This window comes from Cervus canadensis, chromosome 11, assembly GCF_019320065.1.
Source record: "Cervus canadensis isolate Bull #8, Minnesota chromosome 11, ASM1932006v1, whole genome shotgun sequence".
Lineage (NCBI taxonomy): Eukaryota > Metazoa > Chordata > Mammalia > Artiodactyla > Cervidae > Cervus > Cervus canadensis.
The window spans coordinates 46,567,942-46,589,456 of record NC_057396.1 but is presented as its reverse complement, the minus strand read 5'-3'; the positions used below and the strand labels follow the sequence as shown (position 1 = coordinate 46,589,456).

Below are 21,515 nucleotides of genomic sequence, written 5' to 3'. Positions count from 1 at the left end.
AAAAATATAGAATACAAACAGCTGTGAGATGCAACCAGAAAAAAGGACAGTCAGTTTATACTCAGAGAAGCGTACAATATAAATTAATGAGGGACATTCCCTAACTGTTCAACCTCATTAATAACATTAAGAAGATAACAATATAGCAATGGGATTATTTCATCTTTAAAAACCCAGTTTTGAAACAGGGAATAAGACTTAACCCATTAGAAACTGGTGAAAATCCAAAGAAAAACTAAAAATATATTATTCCTTCAAAGGACATAGCTTACAGCAAAAATTTCAAGATTCTTTTTTTTCCCCCAGATAACAAACATCTCCTTATCCCTAAATAAAAGCTTAGACAAAACCTGAATATAATATATAAAATGGATAAAAATTTCTGTTCTGGATGGGTGTGTATTTGCATTAGCCCTGAAGGAAGAATCAGGAAACAGGCTAAAAATCACTGTATTTCAGTAAAGCCTACAAAATAATAAAAATGCATAATTAAAGGACTTACACAAGTTGAGGGATACTCTGATGTGATAATGTCAATTTATGAAATGTGTCATATTCATGATTTGTTGTAGAAATCATAAGGAAGATATACTGGGGGCACCATGGTAACACTGTTCTTAAAAGCTCCAAGTATGCTCAAAGAATAAGTAAAAATATATTCCTTTGAGACCTTCTAATGAATGTCAGAATGTAATTATATATATATATCAGAATGTCAGAACATATTAGCTTTGGGTAGATTATTCTGTATATCTTAGTCTAACAAACTACTAAATCCCACAAAGCAGGAGAGTGGGTTTGATCCCTGGGTCGGGAAGATCCCCTGGAGAAGGTAATGGCAACCCACGCCACAATTCTTGCCTGGAGAATTCTATGCATAGAGGAGCCTGGCAGGCTACACTCCATGGGTCGTAAAGAGTCAGACACAACTGAGTGACTAACACACACACACATCCCCTTAAACTTCACGGAAAATATTAAAAACTAAAACTCCTTAGTAATATTACTAATTACCAAGAAAATGCCATACTACTGATATCCCTGAGAAACAGTTACTATCCCTGTGAAACAAGAAACTGACCCACCCATAATTTAATGAGTGTTCCTTAATCTGAGCACACTGGGAGAAAAAAAAATTCATGTCAAAGAATACTATAATATTTCATACTGACTGGTCACTTAAATCTAAGTGTACAAAAAATTTACCTATTTGTACATTTAAAGTTTCTACAGCCTACTAGTCATGAAGTACCCAAAGGCCTATGTTACATGAAAATGTACTTCTGTTGAGGCATGAGTCTGAATCTCTTATCACTCAAAGCAAAAAGCTATATAAGAATACCCATTTAGCTAGTTGAGTTCAGTTGCTCAGTCGTGTCCAACTCTTTGCAACCCCATGGACTGCAGTACGCCAGGCTTCCCTGTCCATCACCAACTCCTGGTGTTTGCTCAAACTCATGTCCATCAAGTCAGTGACGCCATCCAACCATCTCACCCTCTATCATCCCCTTCTCCTCCTGCCTTCAAACTTTCCCAGCATCAGGGTCTTTTCCAAGGAGTCAGCCCTTCGCATCAGATGGCCAAAATATTGGAGTTTCAGCTTCAGCATCAGTCCTTCCAATGAACATTCAGGACTGATTTCCTTTAGGATGGACTAGTTAGATCTCCTTGCAGTCCAAGGGACTCTCAAGAGTCTTCTCCAATACCACAGTTCAAAAGCATCAATTCTTCGGTGCTCAGCTTTCTTTATAGTCCAACTGTCACATCCATACATGACTACTGGAAAAACCATAGCTCTGACTAGACAGACCTTTGTCAACAAAGTAATGTCTCTGTTTTTTAATATGCTGTCTAGGTTGGTCATAGCTTTTCTTCCAAGAAGCAACTGTCTTTTAATTTCATGGCTGCAATCACCATCTGCAGTGATTTTGGAGCCCCCCAAAATAAAGTCTCTCACTGTTTTCATTGTTTCCCCATCTATTAGCCATGAAGTGATGGGATAGGATGCCACAATATTAGTTTTTTAAATGTTGAGTTTTAAACCAACTATTTCACTCTCCTCTTTCTCTTTCATCAAGAGGTTCTTTAGTTCTTCTTCACTTTCTGCCATAAGGGTGGTGTCATCTGCATATCTGAGGTTATTGATATTTCTCCCGGTAAGCTTGATTCCAGCTTGCACTTCATCCAGCCCAGCATTTTGCATGATGTACTCAGCATATAAGTTAAATAAGCAGGGTGACAATACACAACCTTGACGTAATCCTTTCCCAATTTGGAACCAGTCTGTTGTTCCATGTCCAGTTTTAACTGTTGTTTCTTGACCTGCATACAGGTTTCTCAGGAGGCAGGTAAGGTGGTCTGGTATTCCCATCTCTTTAAGAATTTTCCACAATTTATCATGATCCACACAGTCAAAGGCTTAATGTTTCCTTCAAACATAGGAAATGTTGGTAAAGAACATTTCCAACTGCTGATATGATAGCTGATAGCTCAGTTGTTAAAGAATCTGCCTGTAATGCAGGAGACCCCAGTTCGATTCCTGTGTCGGGAAGATTCGCTGGAGAAGGGATAGGCTACCCACTCCAGTATTCTGGCCTGGAGAATTACATGGACTATATATAGTACATGGGGTTGCAAAGAGTCAGACACAACTGAGTAACTTTCACTTTCCCTAAAACATAGTCCAAAGCTACAATGTTATTCTAATTGTGATATCATGCAATGCAGAATTCACTAATGAGGGTACGCATACCTAATAGTATCTAGACACATTCCTCTCAAAGACAAAAGCCTGCCTTAGCAGATGTAACCACCAAAGAATTTCAATAGTGTGTACTCAGTGATCACAATTCTCATTTCCCTATATCATCTATTGGTGCTATGATTAGGGGTGTAAAGTTCTTTATTGATTCTATTTGGTTTTTAGTTTCTATGGGCAAGGCATCAATTAGGACTACATAACAGCAATGAAAATGAGATTCACTGTCTGCGAGGCTCAACTGTTCAACGAAAACCAAATATATTCAAACAAACAAAAAGACTGAGATATTATATCACTGTGGAACAGAACTAACTAACTGAACAACAGCAACAAGAAAAAACTTACAGACCACTTTACAATCTTGTACAACAGAATAAAGTACTGCAAATCACAGTCTGCAAGACCCAGAAACCAAAGTGGAGAGAATGACAACTTCTGACCACATAAAAATAAAACTGGTACATTAAGATACCATAAACAAAATTAAATGATAAAGACAGAGTGGAAAAATCTGGTAACAGACATTATCCAAGCTTAGGTTTACAGTTCATAAACTAGAGTAAAAACTACCTTGAAAAAGCCCACACCAAAGCTTAATCTTTCCTCTGGGATTAGACAAGAACACTAATGTCAGAAGTTATATTCTGCTTAAGTTTAAGGAACACACTGTACAAAAACCACAGATTTTTAGTTTTCATTTCTTGCAAAATATATGTTGTGGAATTTGAGTAAGCTCAAAAGCTCAAAAAGTTTTCCATACAACCAAAAAGATTTAATATCCACAGTATATAAAACATTATCAAAAGTAAACGAAGATCAAATATAGAGAACTGAAAGATGCAAACAGCCAGGAAACATACACAAAGGTATCCCTCACTGGTAATCAGCGCAGTGCAAATCAGAACTACCACCTTTCACTACCATTCACACACAGATGAAGAAAACAAACAATATGGAAAGGGTAAGAAAAAGGGAGCATTTTTATAGAATATGGGCAAAAATGCAAACTGGCATTCTTTGTGGAAGGCAAATTAAAATTAGCAAGACTGACCAAAATTCAAAAATATGTGTATATTCTGACAATTCCCAACTCAATCCTAGAGTAACACTACCATTCACAAAATTACATAACACAGATCTTCACCACCACACTGCTAATAAAATCAAATAATTCAAATGACCATCAGCAGGAGAAAAGTTAAATTATGGTATATGTAAGTACTCATGTGTTATGTGCGTGTGTATATATATATGCACACAATGGAACACTTAATAGATACTTTTAAAGAAATGGGTTAGATATACATATATCAACCCAAAGAAAAAATATATGCCCAAAATGTCACGGGAAATGAAAAAAAAAAAAGCAGAATAAGGAAGCTGCTTTCAGTTTGAAACATTTTTGACCACAGCACATAATATGAAATACACTGAGACCCATAACACACACATACATAAAACTAAAAGTTAAATCAATATTTAACCTTGCAATATACAATGATTTTTTAATTCTAGTTCATTTTAAAGAATGCTGGTTGCAATCAAGTACATTAATATTATACTACCTGATATATCTCAGCCTTTGGTTTAAAAAACACTGGTGTAGGACATGGTTTCCTTTCAAGAATATCACAAAAATTCTCTCTATAAAACACATACAGCATACAAACATACATGTGTGTATATACATATATGGAAAATGTATATAAAGAAGTCTGACAATATACATGCCTAACTTCCAATAGCTGTTACTTCACTATTGAAAAGTGTGGGCTTTTCATGTTCTGTTACTGATTTTTTAAGACCTTATATCTTTTATTTTAAAAAGAAAACAAAGGGAAACAGTTCAGGGATACAAAATGAGGTTCTATTAAAAGGAGATTACAGATAACTGGACAATAGGGGCAGAGAACACAGAAATAAATGGTTTGGAACTAAATGACTCACCTATGGTCAGATGAATTGGGGAAGTAGACAAAACTATATGCTTAAATTACCCTGTAAGCACTTACTCATTTTATGACCATCACCCTCTCCAACTGTTTAAAACAGCTGGGCAGGTAGAAGGAACAACGTCTTCAAAGGCATTGAAAAATAATTATCAATGGCAAGAATGGAGACAAAGGCTTGACATTTTAGCTCTATAACAAAGTGAGAAGAATGGAAAAGCATGCACAGACTTTGCAAAACCTCAAACTATATGTTAATTACTTCAGCATGTGCTCTTACTGCTGCATTATTAGGGTAATAAAGCTTACTTAACTAACAGTTCAGGGTCTCAGGGACTTGTCATTATACTGACAGGTCTCACATTAAGTACTGAAAATCCCAGGGAGACCAGGACTACCAGAGAACATTTTGTAGAAGATGAATGAATATACAGCTTCTAAGGTAAATGAGCCAGTGTTTTAAAGCCTGGTAAAGCATATGGGCATGTTTTATAAATCTGTTTGTGAAAATGAAAATCTATAGGCCTCTTCTTTTCATACATATGATCAAACTGAAGTCTTAAGTTCCAACAGCTAGAAAGCCAAGTTGTATCACTTGCTAAGTCTCACAGTATAATTCCTTACCTGTTCCAAATCCTGCACCAAGCCCCGTTCCCAGAGTGCCAGGTCCTGGTTTACTTCCAAAAATACTATTCCCACTGGTATTCGTGCCGAATCCTAGAAGGACAAAAGAGTGAGTACACTGTACTTTAACACAATTCTCAATTTCCTATACAAGGGAATTTAAAACAAAGCAGTCTGACCGTAGGTTTTGCATCCTTTCATTTTTTGACATTTAGAAATCCTAAATGGCAGGCTAATTTAACTTAAAAAAATTTTTTTATAACCATAAATAGACTCCCACAGTCTTCCTATTTACTTAATTACATTTTAGACTTAATTCAGTATAGGATAATACCCAATATTAAAGCAAAGTGATTGTGCTTGAGCTTGCGGAACATTCCCTTTGTAAGACTCAAAGCCTCCATTGTTCTTTTTAAACTTAGTTAATTTATTTGGCTGCCTCAGGTTTCAGGTGCAGCTTGGCATGTGGGATTCTTAGCTCCCTGACCACAGACCAAACCCGCATCCCTGGACCACAAGAAAAGTCCTCTCAAAGCCTCCATTCTATGCTTCATGCTTAATTAATAGAAGAAAAATAATTCCCTCAAATTTTCACTGAAAAATAAGACAGTCAACCAAGACACTTCACTGAACCTAAAGATTCTTGCTAAGTGAAGACTGCCTATAAAAATCTCTACATCAGGCTTTGTTTTGAATAGATGGACCTTGTATGAATAGTAATGTGTGGCTGTAATCACACATTGAGAAGCTTTAATGGCGTCAAATTCAATCAACTTATAGGAGCACACAAGGACTCAGCTAGCTAATGGTAAAAAAAAGATAATGAATATTATCTGTGAATAACTTTGAGTTGAATTATTTCATTGTCAGAGGTGATGGAGAGTTGAGCAAAACCATCCTTTCATTGTGATCCATTGTTTACAGAAAATCCTGTGATTCCCTTCTAAAATCCACAGGTCTCCCCACAAAGGCACGTACATCATATCACTCTACTACTGCTATTATTTCTCTTTTGTTCACATATGTCCACACTTTCTGTGCTTCTTTTGGAGCTAAACATCAACAAAACAGCTAACAAACATACCATTAATTTCTTTTGCTAAGAGGGAAAAACTAATCACTGGCCAGCAAATTCTGTTTGCGAAACATTTGAAGTCTTTTATAAAGGTATCATGGAGGTGAACAAGTTCAAAACATATTAGAATAAAGTGTTTTGGAATATGTATCAGTGTCACCAACTAAGAATATACTGTTGTCATGCCAGTTTTGAATTTACATCTAAATTAAAAATGCTAAGAAAAAAAGTTTAAACAGTTAAAAACATATTACTAAAGACATTTAAAAATCCAAGCTAGTAATCTGACATACTTCTAATATATTTAATTCATGCATTCATTAAATCTTTTCAATTGTCTTAATAGCTATGCCACAAAATGGAGTACTGCCTGCTCAAGCACAATCAATTTTCTTTAAAGAAAAACAAAACTAAAAAACCAGAATATATACTGGAGATGTTCTTTGTTTTTCTGAGTTAAAATTTTACCAAAAAAGATCTTCCAGTCCCACAGCAGAAAACAAGATACTCGTGAACTACCTCAAACCCACAGGAGGGAAATAAGTCCCAACTTACACTGTTTATACCACACATTTCCAGATTCTCACTGACAAAAGCTTATCAACTCAGTTATTTCAAAACAACTTTAAGTTAAAACTAAGAACAATCAATCAACAATCAGTTAATTTACAACAGAAGAGCCAAGAATATACAATAAAGAAAGGACAGTCTCTTCAATTAATGGCATTGGGGAAACTGGACAATCACACATAAAAGAATAAAAGTGGACCATTATCTTACACCATAAACAAAATGGATTAAAGACCTGAACACAAGATCTGAAATCATAAAATTCCTAGAAGGAAGCATAGTGGGTAAGTTCCTCTGTATCTGTCTTGGTCATGATTTTTGGATCTGACACTAAAAGCAAAGGCAACAAAAGAAAAATAAGTAAGTGGGACTATAACTAAAAAGCTTCTGCACAGAAAAGGAAACCACAACAAAATGTAAAGGCAATCTACTGAACAGGAGAAAATATTTGCACATCATATATATGATACGTGGCTAAAATTCAAACTACATAAAGAATTCACACAACTTAATGGCAAAAAACAATCCAATTAAAAAAATGCAATGAGGACAGGAACAGACGTCTTTCTAAATACTACATACAGATGACCAACAGGTACATGAGAAGATGCTTAACATAGCTAATCACCAGTGAAATGCATATCAAAGCCAATGACATCACCTCACTGTTGTCAAAACGACTACTACCTAAAAAGACAACAAATAATAAGTGCTGGTGAGAATGTGGAGGAAAGGTGGACCCTTCTTACAATGTTGGTGGGAATGTATGGTGCAGCCATGATGGAAAACAGTATAGTACGGAAGGTCCTCAAAAAATTAAAAATAGAACTACCATACAATTCAGCAATTCCACTCCCAGGCACATACCCAAAGAAAATGAAAACACTAATTTGAAAAGAAATATGTACCTCAATATTTGCAGCAGCATTATTTACTATAGCCAAGATATGGAAGCAATCTAAGTGCATATCAAGGGATGAATGGGTAAAGAAAACATGGTATATATGTGTAACAAAATATTGTTTAGCCACAAAATACAAAGAAAACTTTGCATCTGTGTAACATGGAGAGACCTTATGGGCATAATGCTATGTGAATTAAGCAAGGCAAAGAAAATAAAATACAAATAAGTGACACAAGACAAAGACAAGTGTTCTCACTTATTTGTGGAATGTTAAAAAACAAAATCACCACCAGGAAAAATAAGCTCACCAATACAGAGAACAGATCAGTGGTTTCCAGAGGCAGAGGGTGGGTGATAGGCAAAATGGGTGAAAGAGAATCAAAAGGGGCAAATTTAGAGCTATAAAATAATTCCTGGGATTTTAAGACATAGCATGCTGACTATAGTTAAAAATACTGCACTGCGTATCTGAAAGTTGCTAACAGAGTAGGTATACATGGTTTTTCCAGTAGTCATGTATGGATGTGACAGTTGGACTATGAAGAAAGCTGAGCGCCGAAGAATTGATGCTTTTGAACTGTGGTATTGGAGAAGACTCTTGAGAGTCCCTTGGACTGCAAGGAGATCCAACCAGTCCACCCTAAAGGAAATCGGTCCTGAATATTCACTGGAAGGACTGATGCTGAAGCTGAAACTCCAATACTTTGGCCATCTGATGCAAAGAACTGACTCACTGGAAAAGACCCTGATGCTGGGAAAGACTGAAGGCGGGAGAAGGGGATGACAGAGGATGAGATGGTTGGAGGGCATCACTGACTCGATGGACATGAGTCTGAGTAAACTCTGGGAGTTGGTGATGGACAGGGAGGCCTGACGTGCTGCAGCCCATGGGGTTGCAAAGAGTCGGACACGACTGAGTGACTGAACTGAACTGAAGTGAGCAGGAGATCTTAGAATTTTCATCACAAGAAAAAAAATTTCTATTGATGATGATAAACATTTCACAATATATACAAATATTTGACCATTACATTGAACATCTGAAATGTAAGGCCTCCCAATGTAATGTCAATTATGTATCAATTTTTTAAAAAGATTAAAGATCAATACTCAAAAGATCTTCAACCTCTCTAAACTGTTGCTCACCAGTGCTGACATCCTGCCTGTAATTTCTCTCCTAAAACAATTGTATGCTATTCCTTTCATTCAGAAACTGACACTGTCATATACTCAATCTTAAACTAGTCCTTGTTAGGAATAATCACTAAGAAAAGGAACAGATGACTCTAAAGAATGACTTAAGGGTGTGGCAACATCAATTGTAGCAAGTATTCCAACCTTTTCAACTCTGGATTTATCATTACCATAATGAAATACAATCCCATACTGGGTAACATGCAACTAACAATGAAGTAACAATGCTACAAATCTTTGTGCAACCTTATTCCATTTCCAGGTTTGTTATATGACTTATTTCCAAATCAGAAGAATGTATCTGCCCACAACATCAAATTGACAGCTTTCCAAGACAAGAGAAACATCAAAGAAAGTCTCACTTAGATCTGGATCCCTCCAGGGTGGTAATGGAATGATTAAGTTCACCCAAGAGTAAAACAAAACCTGTCACTCAGCAATCTGTATTCCTTGGGAGTCTTTCCTCTCAGGGCTTATTCATTAATAAACTCTTAGTGAGCACCTACTCTATGCCAGGCACTAGGTCAGCACTAAGGATTTAAAAAAAAAAAAAAAAAAGGACAATTTAGCACATAAGTTAGTGAGGCACATCAAATAAAGATGAGTTTTCAAGATGCCACAAAAGCAAACTACAGGCCAATATCACTGATGAACATAGATGCAAAAATCCTTAACAAAATTCTAGCAAACAGAATCCAACAACATATTAAAAAAATCATACACCACGACCAAGTGGGCTTTATCCCAGGAATGCAAGGATTCTTCAATATCTGCAAATCAATCAATGTAATACACCACATTAACAAATTGAAAGATAAAAACCATATGATTATCTCAATAGATGCAGAGAAAGCCTTTGACAAAATTCAACACTCATTTATGATTAAAACTCTCCAAAAAGCAGGAATAGAAGGAACATACCTCAACATAATAAAAGCTATATATGACAAACCCACAGCAAGCATCACCCTCAATGGTGAAAAATTGAAAGCATTTCCCCTGAAATCAGGAACAAGACAAGGGTGCCCACTCTCACCACTACTATTCAACATAGTGTTGGAAGTTTTGGCCACAGCAATCAGAGCAGAAAAAGAAGTAAAAGGAATCCAGATAGGAAAAGAAGAAGTGAAACTCTCGCTGTTTGCAGATGACATGATCCTCTACATAGAAAACCCTAAAGACTCTACCAGAAAATTACTAGAGCTAATCAATGAATATAGTAAAGTTGCAGGATATAAAATTAACACACAGAAATCCCTTGCATTCCTATACACTAACAATGAGAAAACAGAAAGAGAAATTAAGGAAACAATACCATTCACCATTGCAACAAAAAGAATAAAATACTTAGGAGTATATCTACCTAAAGAAACAAAAGACCTATACATAGAAAACTATAAAACACTGATGAAAGAAATCAAAGAGGACACAAACAGATGGAGAAACATACCGTGTTCATGGATTGGAAGAATCAATATTGTCAAAATGGCTATTCTACCCAAAGCAATCTATAGATTCAATGCAATCCCTATCAAGCTACCAACGGTATTTTTCACAGAACTAGACAAAGAATTTCACAATTTGTATGGAAATACAAAAAACCTCGAATAGCCAAAGTAATCTTGAGAAAGAAGAATGGAACTGGAGGAATCAACCTGCCTGACTTCAGACTCTACTACAAAGCCACAGTCATCAAGACAGTATGGTACTGGCACAAAGACAGAAATATAGATCAATGGAACAGAATAGAAAGCCCAGAGATAAATCCACGAACCTATGGACACCTTATCTTTGACAAAGGAGGCAAGGATATACAATGGAAAAAAGACAACCTCTTTAACAAGTGGTGCTGGGAAAACTGGTCAACCACTTGTAAAAGAATGAAACTAGAACACTTTCTAACACCATACACAAAAATAAACTCAAAATGGATTAAAGATCTAAATGTAAGACCAGAAACTATAAAACTCCTAGAGGAGAACATAGGCAAAACACTCTCCGACATAAATCACAGCAAGATCCTCTATGACCCACCTCCCAGAATATTGGAAATAAAAGCAAAACTAAACAAATGGGACCTAATGAAACTTAAAAGCTTTTGCACTACAAAGGAAACTATAAGTAAGGTGAAAAGACAGCCCTCAGATTGGGAGAAAATAATAGCAAATGAAGAAACAGACAAAGGATTAATCTCAAAAATATACAAGCAACTCCTGCAGCTCAATTCCAGAAAAATAAATGAACCAATCAAAAAATGGGCCAAAGAACTAAACAGACATTTCTCCAAAGAAGACATACAGATGGCTAACAAACACATGAAAAGATGCTCAACATCACTCATTATCAGAGAAATGCAAATCAAAACCACAATGAGGTACCATTACACGCCAGTCGGGATGGCTGCTATCCAAAAGTCTACAAGCAATAAATGCTGGAGAGGGTGTGGAGAAAAGGGAACCCTCTTACACTGTTGGTGGGAATGCAAACTAGTACAGCCACTATGGAAAACAGTGTGGAGATTTCTTAAAAAACTGGAAATAGAACTGCCATATGACCCAGCAATCCCACTTCTGGGCATACACACTGAGGAAACCAGATCTGAAAGAGACACGTGCACCCCAATGTTCATCGCAGCACTGTTTATAATAGCCAGGACATGGAAGCAACCTAGATGCCCATCAGCAGATGAATGGATAAGGAAGCTGTGGTACATATACACCATGGAATATTACTCAGCCGTTAAAAAGAATTCATTTGAATCAGTTCTAATGAGATGGATGAAACTGGAGCCCATTATACAGAGTGAAGTAAGCCAGAAAGATAAAGAACACTACAGCATACTAACACATATATATGGAATTTAGAAAGATGGTAATGATAACCCTATATGGAAAACAGAAAAAGAGACACGGAAGTACAGAACAGACCTTTGAACTCTGTGGGAGGTGAGGGTGGGATGTTTCCACAGAACAGCATGTATATCATCTATAGTGGAACAGATCACCAGCCCAGGTGGGATGCATGAGACAAGTGCTCGGGCCTGGTGCACTGGGAAGACCCAGAGGAATCGAGTGGAGAGGGAGGTGGGAGGGGGGATCAGGATGGGGAATACATGTAACTCCATGGCTGATTCATGTCAATGTATGACAAAACCCACTGAAATGCTGTGAAGTAATTAGCCTCCAACTAATAAAAAATAAAAAATAAAAAAATAAAGATGAGTTTTCATTTCCAAATCAAGTAGTCTACACAAATACCTTGTCAGAAAATATATTTAATTCTGAACATCAAGTGTGCTACCAAAAAACAAGTCTTTTCAAAGGGAACAAAATTACCTCTTAAGGGGGAGAAAAAAATCAGATACAAAATAGTTTATGCAGTTGGGGTGGGACGGAGGTTCAAGAGGGAGGGCATATATACTTACAACTGATTCAAGTTGTTGTATGGCAGAAACCAACACAACATTGTAAAGTAATTATCCTCAATTAAAAATGGTTTATGGTCTTCCAAAGAGCCACAGTATATAAACAGATTATACAGTATATACCTGGTATTAAAATTTCATTAAGTGAGAAGATGATTAATAAGGGGGAAGAAGGTCTACAAAGGATCCCTGGGGAAAAGGGAGTGACAGTGATTTTAAAAGGCTGAAAAACACTGACTTAACCCTTAAGTATCTTTCTCATCTTATTTCATAGATAAGAAACAAATACACAAAACTGATATCCATGCTAACCAAGTCCACTGTCTCAAGACCATTCTTTATTCATAGAGTACAGACAAAAAGGTAGAAAGTCTATAGGTAGAATGATAAACATTACTAGGAGTGAATGAACAACTTCACTCTTCACACTTCACTTTATAACAATGAAAGGGGTTATAAAAATCAAATCAAATATTAATACATTAATTTAAGAACTGGTACCTGATAAAGATTTATCTATCCCCTTCACATAGTTCCTCTTTCCAAGAAAACATATACCATTCCAATGGATATTTAATGCAGCCTCTTTTTCCAGTACAAGATCATTTAAAAAACTCACTGAAAAAATTTAACTGCTGACTTAAGGCAAATAACCATTAACCAGTTTGTACTCATCTCCCACAAAACATCCAGAGCCTAATGTTATGTCTGGTACATGAAATACTTTAAAGAAGTATTTCAATCACTATTTCCTTTGGTAAAGAAATGAACTTTCCATGACTGATTTAACTCAAAATATGGTGAATCTGTTTGAAAACTTACTTAGGTAGTTATAGTTAAAATAATAGAAATGTTTCTATTAAACAAATTAAAAAATTTCCAGCATGTCTCTGAAGAGTAGTTTAAGGTTCGTTCTTCTGTCACTCAATCTTACCTGCTATTGTCCAATTTTCTTCCCCAATGAATATGTATTCAAAATAAAACATTTTTGCCAACTATAGAAAAACTACTGAACAATCCCTCAAATCAGAAAGGCTTTAACTTTCAATAAGAATCATCAAATCTCAAAAAACAACAAAACACAAAACAACAACAAAAAGTTTAAAAAGGAATCATCAAATGTCATCTGTTCACTGCCTCCCTGTGTGAAAGAACTTGGTCTAAAACAATGTGTTATCTCAACCAAATGTGCTTCACTTTTTGTTTCTCAATTATTGATGAGGTAATCCAATGAAAATGTTTTCTTATTTTGAAAATAACCAACCTCCATTAGAGAACCAACATTCTGCAAGATACCTCTAACTGCACCCATTAAATACTGCATTTTATCCAAAGCAGGGAATCAAAAGAATATAAATTAGTTAAGGCAATTTATATCTCTTCTAGGCATCTTAACCCAAGTCCTTGAGTTTAAACTTTTCCCTCTGGTAATCTCCTATCAAGCCAGAGCTTACCTGTGAATTTTAAAATATTCCCAATAATATGAATCAGGAGAATGATGTGTGGTATAGTCAGTGTAACTTTAAGAGAGTCAAACCTGCTTTTTGTATGTACCAAAATTGGAAGTGTTTGTATTGGTTCCTAAAGTCAGGGTTGGTTTGTTACCAAAGAGCCCGCCACTCGTTGTACCAAATGAAGGAGCACTGGTTGTGCTGGTTCCAAACGTAGTAAGCTTGTTATTTCCAAACAGGGTCTAAAAAGAACACAACACAGGACAATTTTAAATAGTATGTAAGACATACTCTAAACAGTAAATAGATAAATCAGGTATATTGGACTGGGTGTGTGGTAAGGGAGAGAAGATGTCATAATTTTTATGAAAAAGGTATGAATAAGGATGAATAACGACTCTTAGAAAAGTATCTAATCTGAGCAAGATTAACAAGACAGAATGCTCCTAGCCTGAGAAGTTAATGATAACACCTCACCAAACGTAGTATTTCAGTGAGACAAAGAAAAAAATAAATAACAAGGCAATCAAATTATTTTTTACCTGGTAACAAAAATGTATCATGTATTGAATATGCCAGCAGAAAGAGTTACAGTAAAAAATTTAAACAAGCTGCAACATGGATGAACCTTGAAAACATTAGGCTAAGTAAAAGAAATCAGTCACCAAAGATGTGATTCCACTTACATGAAATATACAGAATAGGTAAATACATAAACAGCTGATCTGAACTGACTGGGGGAAAATGAGAAATGACTATTAATGGGGATGACGTTTCTTTTTAGGGTGACAAATATGTTCTAAAATTGATTATGGTGATAGTTGCACAATCTGTGAATAAGCTAGAAACCACAAAATTTTAAACTTCAAAAGGGTGAATTGTACGGCAAGTGGATTACACCCCAATAAAGTTTTTTAAAAAAAATAAGAACTTTCTGAAGCGCTTTTTAAAGATAATTTTCTCAATTTCTCACCTCAAAAAAGATATAACAGATTTAAATCTCCATGAAAACCACCACAGATTTTTTTTTAAAACTATAGAGTCCAAAGCTTGTTGTAATGGACAAGTGTAGACACCAAGTTTCTTTAAAAGGTATTTACTATTGTTTTTTAAGTCAAGTGTACTCCTAAATAGTAATGTTTTCCTTAAATGACGTAACAAGAAAAAAAAAATTCAGTTAACCCTCCAGCAGCATGAAAACCTTAAGAATAAAATTTTAGTAACTTGATCAACACCAAAAATATGTAATTAACAAATATGATACCAACTTATCACCCAAAACAGAAGGTAGAACCAGGAATTTAAAATGATCTGATTTTAAGGGCAAAAGCATCTCAACTTAGACTCAACAATTTAGCCAACGGGAGTGGTTAGTTCAGGAGACAGAGAAGTTTCAAAAAGAACCTCCTTTCTGAAAATAAACCAATTATAAAGTTACCTATTTTCTGGTACTAAATAGCTTTCAGTTACTATCAGTATCAAATCATACAATATTACTCCCCCCCAAATGCTCGAAAAACAGATTTTGCTTTTCTTAAATTCAGCATTCCATTTTTTTTTATTTTGTGGGTTTTTTTCATTTTTTGGCTGTGCCATGTGGCTTATGGGATCTTAGTTCCACAACAAGGGATTGAATCCCCAGGCAGTGAAACCGAGTCTTAACCAATGGACCACCAGGAAATTCCCAAAAGACAAATTTTTCTTAGAAATGCCTTTAGCAGCTTTATATACATCTTCAAATTACAGCAAAATGTAAAAACCTACCGAACCAACAGCACCAAATCCAGTATTGGTCTGCCCAAAGAGACTAGCTCCTGTTCCAAATGCTGTCCCAGTGCTGGTGTTTGTAGCTGTCCCAAAAAGACCTCCTGGCTGTGAGGCTTGGGTTACTCCAAATAGACCCTGAAAAAGGTGATCTAGATTACAAGATATCCTAAAATAGTCAGTTCTCTTTAGAATACTGATAATAGCTGCCATTTTTCCAAGTTTATATGACAGATACATAGCAACCTCATTACTTAGTTCTACAGATAAGACCTGTTTCCTTACCATGGTGTTGGTGCTTGGCTGTCCTAGTGTGCTGGTATTACCAAAGGAAAAACCAGTGGTCTGGGTGGTTGTGGGCTGGGCAAATGGTTTGCTGAAGAGGCTGGTAGTTTGATTCTGCTGGCCAAAGAGACCACCAGGATTTGTTCCAAATCCAGTTGTACCTTTCAAGAAAAATAAGAAAAAATAAATGGGAGGGTTGGGGGGCTGGGCAGAATGCCAAGCCTCATAGTATCTAGTTTCTGCAATAGTTTGTTATTGATTACATACCTAAATTACCCTACATTCATTTACTACTCAAACTGGATAACCACTTCATTTTTCATCCTCCTTCACCTAAATCCAGGTTTGGCTCAGACTAATTTCCTACCATAATACTCTGATCTTAAGAACCCAGTCTGGGCTAAGTAACCTTCCTTTGTGAGCTGACAGCTTTTTGTCTCTTTTACAAAGATAACACACTACACTTAAAATGTATGTGGGTACTTTAACCTTGCTGGAGTTTTTCTTCAGAACAGGGGCTTTCTCTTTATAGCAATGTATCCAGCATAGGATACAACACAATAGTAGCACTTAATGAATATGTGACTAACCTAAATCAAAGAATACCAAAACTACAAAGAATACAAATGCCACTTAAATATGTATTCATTTGTATATGTATCTCTATAGAAGAATATCTGCTTGTTTCTACAGAGCAAATTGGTGGCTAGAGGTGAAAAAAGATGTTTGGTGATGTACTTTTTGTATTTTTTGAATTTTATATCATATATATGTATTAACTTTCACAAAGGTAATACTTTTATTAAGTAATTTAGTAACCATCCTAGACTTCCCTCTTTCATATCCCACATCAAATCAATTCATAAATAAATCTCATCAGCTCTACATTCAAACTTGTTTCAGAATCTGACATTTTACCAATCACCACAGCACCCTTCTCTTCAAGTCACCATCACCTTTCATGTGGATAGGGCAACAGCTTTTCTAACTGACTTGTTTCCACCCTTGCCCCCATTCAACATGCTTAATATAGCAGCCTTCAGAATGATCCTTTATTCTAAATCATACGCTTTACCTGAACCCTCTAATGGCTTCCAAACTCAATAATTCAAATCTTGACACTGGCCCACAAAGCCCTATGAAGTTCCTTACATTCTCCAGTACTTCCCCTTGTCCTCTCCTATTTGGCAAAAACTCAGGATTTTTAGACTTCTAGTTTCCTCTGGCTGGAATTCCCCCAGAAATCTGTATAGCTTTATCTTTCATCTTCTTCAGACAAGTCACTGATCAAACTTCACCTATCAGTGAAGCCCTTCTTAACCATATACACTTAATATTATTATTTCTCCCCACCCATACAGACATATCAGGTTATTTCCTATTCTTCAGGACCCCTGAATCATTTTTCTCCATAGCACTTAAACAAAAAATGACAATTATGTATTACTTTTAGTTGTCCATCCCTCCTAAAAAGGGCCCAATATGATGTGAAGTGCTTACTAGTTCCAAAGGCTGTTTTGTTCTGACCGTAAGCAAAGCCTGAATTCGTTGTGGAAGAGCTGAAGAGTCCTGTCGCACTGGAGGTGGCTGGAGAAGACCCAAACAAGCCAGCTGTGGTACCTGCTCCCACCTGGTTCTGTGGGCCTTTCCGGTTGGCCTGATAATCCTCTAAACGAAGCTCCTAGAGTAAGGGAAAACATTTTCCAAATCTATACACAGTCAAAAAAATTATTTAGGAGACTAAAGACTCGAATTTAGTATTCAATTTCTATGTTCAAATAGGAACCAGGATTTAAAAAACAGAAAACTATGGAATGGTTAACTTATTATAATTATAGAAAAATATTTTCAGTGGCGTATAAGGACATTAAAATCCATACCATAATTACCATGAAAACTACAGGCCAAACAACCAACAACATCTTAATTTCAATTTTCTTTTATAGACAATAATACTTTCATTTAGATGATAATCCTATCTACTTACAGCCCAAATGTGAAGATTAGCTGATTAAAAGATGGAAGATACTGAGAAATTCAGAAAACTTAGGAAAAGAAGCAACAAAAGTTTAACAGTTCTGTCTCACAAGTTAAGTGTGTTTCTGTATACTCCAAAGCAGCAAGCACAATTTGGGATGCAGAAGACAATCAGAGATGACAGTTAAAATGTACAACAAACAATTACACAGCCAGAATGAACAACCTTATGCAACACGGATAAACCACACAATCTTGACAGACACACTGAAGAGCACACAAGATCCCATTTATGTACAGTTCAAAAATGGGCAAAACATGGGCAGTCAGGGTAGTGGTTACCTCTGGGAGGGGAGGACTGTGACTTCTGGCAGGGCCAAAGGGGACATTAGGGATGCTGGTAATGATTTGTGTCTTGATTTGGAGCCTGATTACATGGATGTATTCACTTAGTAAAACTTACTATGCTACATACTTATGAATTTGCATGAGTTTACTAAAAACACATGCATGTGCATACACTGCCCAGAGTAGTATGAGGAACCAATCAGAGTAGACTGTTATACTGGTACATACAAGCTGAGTATCATCCTTGTTTAAAATAACTGATAAATAATATATTAATTTAAAAAAACTGGTTAATGTTAGTTTTTTACATAAGTCCTAAAACATAATCAGAAACATTTAAAAAAGCTGCTCCCTAATAGAATCAAAAGGTTAGGGTGATAATCTTTAATGCATTTTACTGACCTCTAGTGACTTGCTTTCATATTCTTTCATAGCAGTAATACACTGGTGCTTGGTACTGATGTTAGTGCTCACTCCAGCTTTAACCATAGTATCAGTACCAGTTGGAGGCTGCAAAGGAAGATAAAGGTAAATCTGAAAGTCTAAACCAGATGTTTAAGTTCAAGCTTTATAACCCTACTGTCTCAGACACAATTCTTCAACTACTGAACTCTATAACCAGTCCCCTAGGTCTTTTACTGAACAAGACACTTTTAACAGTGCTTGATTAAATACTTTGCATTTCTAATCTCACCTTTTATTAAGATTATTGTGTAAGTCAATCTTAGTAACCGTTACCAAAAATTCAGAGAATAAAAAACAACAACAAAAAAACAACCCAGAGATTAATCCCATAACCAAGCCATCCAATTATCTACTAAAATACACTTAATAATATATGCATAAAGAAAGCTTTATTCAATTTACCCAATGTATACATTTAACCTCTATCTCTTGAGTTCTAAATCCTATTCTGTTCTGAAGTGTCTGCTTTATGACTATTGTTGCATTTAAGAAATATGGAAGCCTGGTTTTTCCTCCTATAAGTTTATGAGGCAAAGGTACTAGTAACTAAAGATTCCTACTTGTAATGTCAGTCTCCTCAATCACTGTACTTTCCAAGAGACAACAGACAATATTTTTCACTATCATTTACATTTAACTTTAAATTCAAGATTCTAACTTCAGCAATATGAAGTCACTACTTTGCCTAAGAAATTCTTTATTTTCTGGAGTAAATTTTAACAACTTTTTCCAATCCCTATTTTTGCCAGAGATTTCCATTAGGCTAACTGCACTGCCAGCCTATCCTAAGTATCTCCCAAGCAATCACATCAAGTGGTAGTCCATAGATTTTCATAAACAAAATCTTTCATTTCTCTATCCAGATCATTCATTTCTCTATCCAAATTCTCTCAAAAAAGCTGAAGAAAACACTAAACTCTATTGCCTCAATCTGCCATTTCACCAACAAAAATTTTATTTCTAATTGGCACACAGAATACTGAGATATACCATATAGCTCCTTAAAGAGTCCTTACTTTCAGTGATTTTTACAATTTGCCCTATCATTATTTCTATAAAGAATATCTGACCATTCAAAGGTCATTTATGAACACTGTAAATACAAGTTGAACCTTGTACTAGTTTTTTCCCCTTTTTGGCCATGGAGTGGTTTGCAGGATCTCAGTTCCCTGACTAGGGACTGAACCCAGGCCATGACAGTGAAAACCTGGAATCCTAACCACTAAGCCATCAGGAACTCCTGATGCTAGCTACTTTAATCACTTTATAAATACAAATTCAACTGGTTTGATTATAATTCAAATATAATCTAGATTTATGTTTCATGATTTTTCCTGTCTTGTTGTTTAGTCGCTAAGTCATACCGGACTCTTTTGGGAACCCACAGACTGTAGCCCACCAGGCTCCTCTGTCCATGGGATTTACAACTATTACCAGATACTGTTCTTAACACATTTCAGGAAGAGTGAGACTAACCTATGCATAACTGGAAAGAGAGGAAACTTTATAATTCATCCTGCAAAAAAATATACAGGAGACAAAAATACTCCACAAAGACTGGAAAACACTTACGTTAAACTTAATAGTAGTCCCAGTAGGAGCAGCTGTAAAACTACTTGGCCCAAAGAGAGAGCCAGATGTGCTACCAAAAGGATTAGAGGTGGTATTTGTAGTTCCAAAAAGTCCCCCACTGCTGGTACTTGTTCCAAAATCTATAAATTAGAAAGAAAAATGGGATGGTAACAGTAAAGAATTTAAGAATCTGTAACTATCTTGGAATTGGGCTGTGGCATTAGAACAGCATTACTTTCAAATCTCTCAAGCAAGTACCTTCAAGAGATATTGTGCGTGCACGCACACACACACAGAGTTAGTTCTAGGCTCAAAACCCTGAAGTAAAACAAAATCTGAATCGTTTAGTCAGCTAAGTGTCCATAAAGGCCTTCTTGGGCATACTCACACAACAAGCTGAAAGAAACAATACTCTGTTTCATCAAATATTTTACCTCATTTCTCTTGGTAAGACCATAAGCTGAATGAACTTGTCTTCTTGACGATATCTTATCACACCATTGAAACATACAAATGGTCCAATTAGGGTAATCAAACATAGGTTAATACAAAATTTCACCCAGAAAAATAATTTAGTAAAATCAGTAGGCATGTTGATCATCTACAGAAGTAAATCTACTTTTCCAAAAAGCTGAGTTTTAAATAATTACATAACAGAGAATGTAACTGCTATCTAAGGAATATATTTTTCTAAATATAAAATACTACTTCTGCACTGGGATGACCCAGAGGGATGGGATGGGGAGGGAGGTGGAAGGGGGGTTCAGGATGGGGAACACATGTAAATCCATGGCTGATTCATGTCAATGTATGGCAAAAACCACTACAATATTATAAAGTAATTAGCCTCCAACTAATAAAAATAATTGGGAAAAAAAAATACTACTTCTAAAGAAATTATACACATGGTACCAGAAATAGCAGTAAGCAATACAAAGTTATCTGCCAATACAGTAACATCCTAACACCAAGTTAAGAGGAATGTGATTTCTCACAAGCAGTCAACTATTTCTTTTCTAAAAACATGTCCTAAAACATATTTTAAAGTAAACAGGCACATCTCTTTTGAATGAGTATTTTAGAATGCATTTTATACCCTCATGGTTAGGTATTTCAACATCCCCTCAAAGAACTTTCCCTTTATAAAATAAT

At 35.8% G+C, this 21,515-nt stretch overlaps 1 protein-coding gene across 3 annotated transcripts in view; it reads right to left on the bottom strand.

Annotated features, from left to right (window-relative positions):
* NUP98 (nucleoporin 98 and 96 precursor) overlaps positions 1-21,515 on the bottom strand; it is a 90,419-nt gene that overhangs the window by 54,443 nt on the left and 14,461 nt on the right. The window contains exons 5-11 of one of the 3 annotated variants that reach the window (XM_043480931.1): positions 20,364-20,503; positions 18,729-18,836; positions 17,502-17,682; positions 16,002-16,162; positions 15,717-15,854; positions 14,056-14,194; positions 5,335-5,427 (exon numbers count right to left, since the gene is read on the bottom strand). In XM_043480931.1, coding sequence (XP_043336866.1) covers positions 5,335-5,427; positions 14,056-14,194; positions 15,717-15,854; positions 16,002-16,162; positions 17,502-17,682; positions 18,729-18,836; positions 20,364-20,503 — 960 coding nt within the window. The remainder of the gene's footprint in view (positions 1-5,334; positions 5,428-14,055; positions 14,195-15,716; positions 15,855-16,001; positions 16,163-17,501; positions 17,683-18,728; positions 18,837-20,363; positions 20,504-21,515) is intronic. The other 2 variants (XM_043480933.1, XM_043480932.1) reach the window with 2 other exon arrangements.